The sequence below is a fragment of the Mangifera indica genome, chromosome 8 (genome assembly GCF_011075055.1).
Source record: "Mangifera indica cultivar Alphonso chromosome 8, CATAS_Mindica_2.1, whole genome shotgun sequence".
NCBI lineage: Eukaryota > Viridiplantae > Streptophyta > Magnoliopsida > Sapindales > Anacardiaceae > Mangifera > Mangifera indica.
In genome coordinates, this window is record NC_058144.1 from 7,253,327 (window position 1) to 7,256,940 (window position 3,614).

At 33.1% G+C, this 3,614-nt stretch overlaps 1 protein-coding gene across 2 annotated transcripts; it reads right to left on the reverse strand.

The window, feature by feature from the left end:
• Nucleotides 1-511: 511 nt before the first annotated feature.
• LOC123222966 (transcription factor MYB41) lies at nt 512-2,141 on the reverse strand. Of its 2 annotated transcripts, none has more exons than XM_044645999.1 (3): nt 1,902-2,141; nt 1,662-1,791; nt 512-1,550 (listed from the first exon to the last, which is right to left on the reverse strand). In XM_044645999.1, exons 1-3 carry the CDS (start codon nt 2,032-2,034, stop codon nt 773-775), a joined length of 1,041 nt encoding a protein of 346 aa, XP_044501934.1. In that variant the 5' UTR covers nt 2,035-2,141; the 3' UTR covers nt 512-772. The 2 variants fall into 2 exon arrangements, with proteins under 2 accessions (XP_044501934.1, XP_044501935.1); XM_044646000.1 differs by having other exon boundaries at nt 1,662-1,783; nt 1,902-2,133.
• Nucleotides 2,142-3,614: the final 1,473 nt, after the last annotated feature.

The following is a 3,614-nucleotide window of genomic DNA, read 5'->3' on the forward strand; positions in this document are numbered from 1 at the left end:
TGGATTAAGTAACAGGGCATGTAAGGACAAGAAAGGACTTTCGTTCTATGAATACAAGGGGAGAAACGACTTTTGCAGAAGCTGAATATGGACAACGAAGCTTTTTATGCGTGGGCGGTGAGACTAAAAGAAAAAGAAGAAAGTGATGATGATAATATGATTGCGTGATCAAATTGAATTGCCAGATTAGCTATTGATTCTTAGATCATGCAATAAGAACCAGTTTTTTATTAAAGAAGAAAAAATAAAGTTGGTGATCCGAAACAAATCTTATTTGAAATTTAACTTCGAATAATAGTGGACTATTACCATTTCCAAGAAACTAATTTTTTTTTTCTTCAATTCAGAGAAATGGATTGTTCTACTAGAGAAAATCAGCTGCCAAAAGAAAAAAATGTACACGAATAAGCTAAAGGGAAAACCTGTTACTCACTGCATTTCCTTTCGACCCCGATGAATATACACAGTAGCTTTTGAAAAATTATTAACAAATGTTTCTCCAGGTTATAACTAGGCTTTCAACTGATTCCTTTTCATTTTGCTGCATAAATACAAAGCCCCAGTCCAGAGACTGCCCTTGAACTTATATTCTTCTATCGTTTAAACTAGCTTATGGGTAATTAATTATTATTATTATCATTAAGTATTCATCAATAAAAAAATAACAAAGAATCCCACATATCAACAAGACAACTACAGCTAGAAAGTAAAAAACCAAACCCTAATGCAGAAGGATGGTTAATTACAAGTCTCACATGAATTTACAAAACATTTACAAAAAATCACTAATATCGAAACTCTCTGGAATTTCAAACTTAAACAAGCTGCTGCAGTAGCTTTCTCTCTCATCTTCAGGGCTGCTGTTGATGTACGCAGATGATGAATTCAACGGAGTTGGGCTTGATAACGTTGACATAACAGAATCAAAGCCAAAATTTTGGTTTCCATTATTCAGTGATTGGAAACTTGAACTTTCAGTCGGAACAGAAACTGTTGGGATTGAGCTACAATACATGCGATTTGATTCTGAAACTAAAGTTTCAGTTAAACTTGAAGGTATCAAATTCTCTTGGAATATTTGGCTGGTGCAGTTTGTCAAGTTGGACAATGGTCCTTCCACATTGGCTTGCCTAAGTTGTGTCTGGTCAAAATTTGAAGCTTCTGGAATACGATTTTGAAACTGATCATTTACTTGCGAAGTAATCGGTGTCTGGTTTTGCAGCAGAGGAATATTAGAAAGCTGGTTTTGCTGGGGAGAGTGAATGGCTATTTCTTGGTTTTCGTGCTTTAATGATAAAATAGTAGAAGCTAGCCTTAACAGTTCTGGGTTCAGGAGAGCTTGAGCACCAAACAAGTTTGGCGCACTGAGAAGTGAAGAGTTGCACATAGTTGATCTTAGAAGTGTTGATAGATCAAGAAGATCAAGACGGGGAGAATGCGTCACAGGATCAATCCCGCTTCTAAGAAGCCTCTTTCTGATATGTGTGTTCCAGTAGTTTTTTATTTCATTGTCAGTCCTTCCTGGTAAGCGAGCAGCAATAGCCGACCATCTATAATGAAACAAAATAAATCAGTGAGCTCCAAAAATAGTCATTTCCACGGAGTTGCTAACCTAACAGATATGCGTATTATTCTTAAAAATTGAAAATTCATGGCCATACTTGTTGCCTAAAATGCTATGCAACTGAATTATCGTCTCCTCTTCTTCAAAAGAAAATCTTCCTCTTTTGATATCAGGTCTCAGATAATTAGTCCATCGAAGACGACAACTTTTTCCACATCTCTGAAGCCCTACACCAATAAGATGTGTTAGAAATAAAATCATCATATCTGATAAATCACAAAATCAAACTAATTAAATCTTGACAGTGAAAACATGCAAGAGAAAGATGGAAGTATACCGGCGTTCTTAGGAAGATTGCGCCAGTTGCCAGGGCCGTGCAGTTGAATATAACTGATGAGCTTATGATCTTCCTCAGGAGTCCAAGGACCTTTCTTGAGTCCATTCTTATCACAGCAAGGTGCTCTTCCCATTGTGTTCTTTCTTACAAGTAGTATGCAAACAGTGAAGTTTACAGAAGATCGATAGAACCGAATGTGTGGATTCTGGAAGAAGCAAACTGTTAATTTGGTTTTGTTGGCTCCTCATGGAAAGATTAGCTCTATACATATATATATAGAGGATTGAACGAGAAACGTGCGGCTTTGGTTGTAGTCAAAATTATTTGGCGCCGTCCTCATGACATGTGTCCCTCTACATCTATGTTAATTAATTCATGTGCGTTTGAAACGCGTACGTGCCGAAAAGTTTAATAGTCTACCAACAATAAATTATATTTATATATATATAATTAAATAATTAAAAATAAAATAATATATTATTATAAAATTATTTATATATTCAAAAATAAAGATACATAATATTGTTTCTAAATGAAAGAAAAAAATACACGTACCCAACTTATTATAAATTTTTAAAAAAAAAATTGATATTAAGAGCCGCTTCCTATCAATTTTTGTTATAGTTAGGTTGACTTCTCATTTCCTTAAATGCAGCAAATTAAGAATACAATACATATAAAAGCTAGTATACGGTATGTGACCACATGCATCATAGAATGAACTTAAGTATTTTCAATGATTTACGAACTTGTATAAGTTCAGATCGATTTTGAATGGAATTTATTGCTAAAATAATTGAAACAATTAACAATTTGATTTGAATGGAACACTAGAAAAGAAAATTGAAAATGAACTACTAGCTGTACTTTTGGATTGACGAAAGTAGTGAGTCAAAAGAGCGATGCTCTGGGCTTGACTTTTCTTTCTCTTCTACCGTACATTTCCGCGTGAAAAAGGCCAAAAGACTATTCCTCATCCAAGCTTAAAATTTAATGTCAGTGATGAGGAATAAAATCGTTTATTTATTATATTAAAAAATATCACTTAACTTTTAAAAATTAATATTTTAGTCCTACTTAAAATTTTTTAATTTTGAAAAATCATATTACTCCTCCCCAAACCTTAGAGATTTTTTCTTCCTCATCCAATCATCATCTCTAGCTCCAAAGACCTTTGCTCTCTATTCTAAACCGTTGATCAGTGCACAAAAAATAATTTGTAACAGATCTCTTCGTCAGAGAAGATAGAGATTTGGATCTCTTCGTCGGAGAAGACAAAGATTTGGATCTCTTCATTTTCGACGAAGAGATTCAAGATCTCTTTATTATCGGATCTCTTCATTTCTGATGAATAGATCTATTCCAAATTATTTTTCGTGTGTTGGCTAACAGTTTAGGATAGAGAGGAAAAATCATTGGTGTTCAAGATGATAGCCAGAAGGGTGAAAAAAATATAAGGAGAACATAATTTTTGAAAATTAAAAAACATTAAATATTGATAAAGTTGTTAATTTTTAAAACTTATGAAAAAATATCATAAATTATATATTTTTTAATATTATTAATAAAATAATAATTTTATTTATACCCCCATAAAAAATTATCACGGCAATTACTACACTGGTAAAATTTTGAATTTTTTTTATCTCTATAAATATAATACAACCAAAGTTGAATGAGAAATTGTGGTTTGGCCCGTTGGGAAAACTGGAC

Excerpts from the sequence above, each read along its gene's own strand:
- LOC123222966 (XM_044645999.1), bottom strand. The coding sequence starts at position 2,034 with ATGGGAAGAGCACCTTGCTGTGATAAGAATGGACTCAAGAAAGGTCCT. Across the intron at positions 1,792-1,901 it reads CAATCTTCCTAAGAACGCCG|GGCTTCAGAGATGTGGAAAA; the intron begins GTATACTTCCAT and ends TTATTGGTGTAG. Across the intron at positions 1,551-1,661 it reads CATAGCATTTTAGGCAACAA|ATGGTCGGCTATTGCTGCTC; the intron begins GTATGGCCATGA and ends GTTTCATTATAG.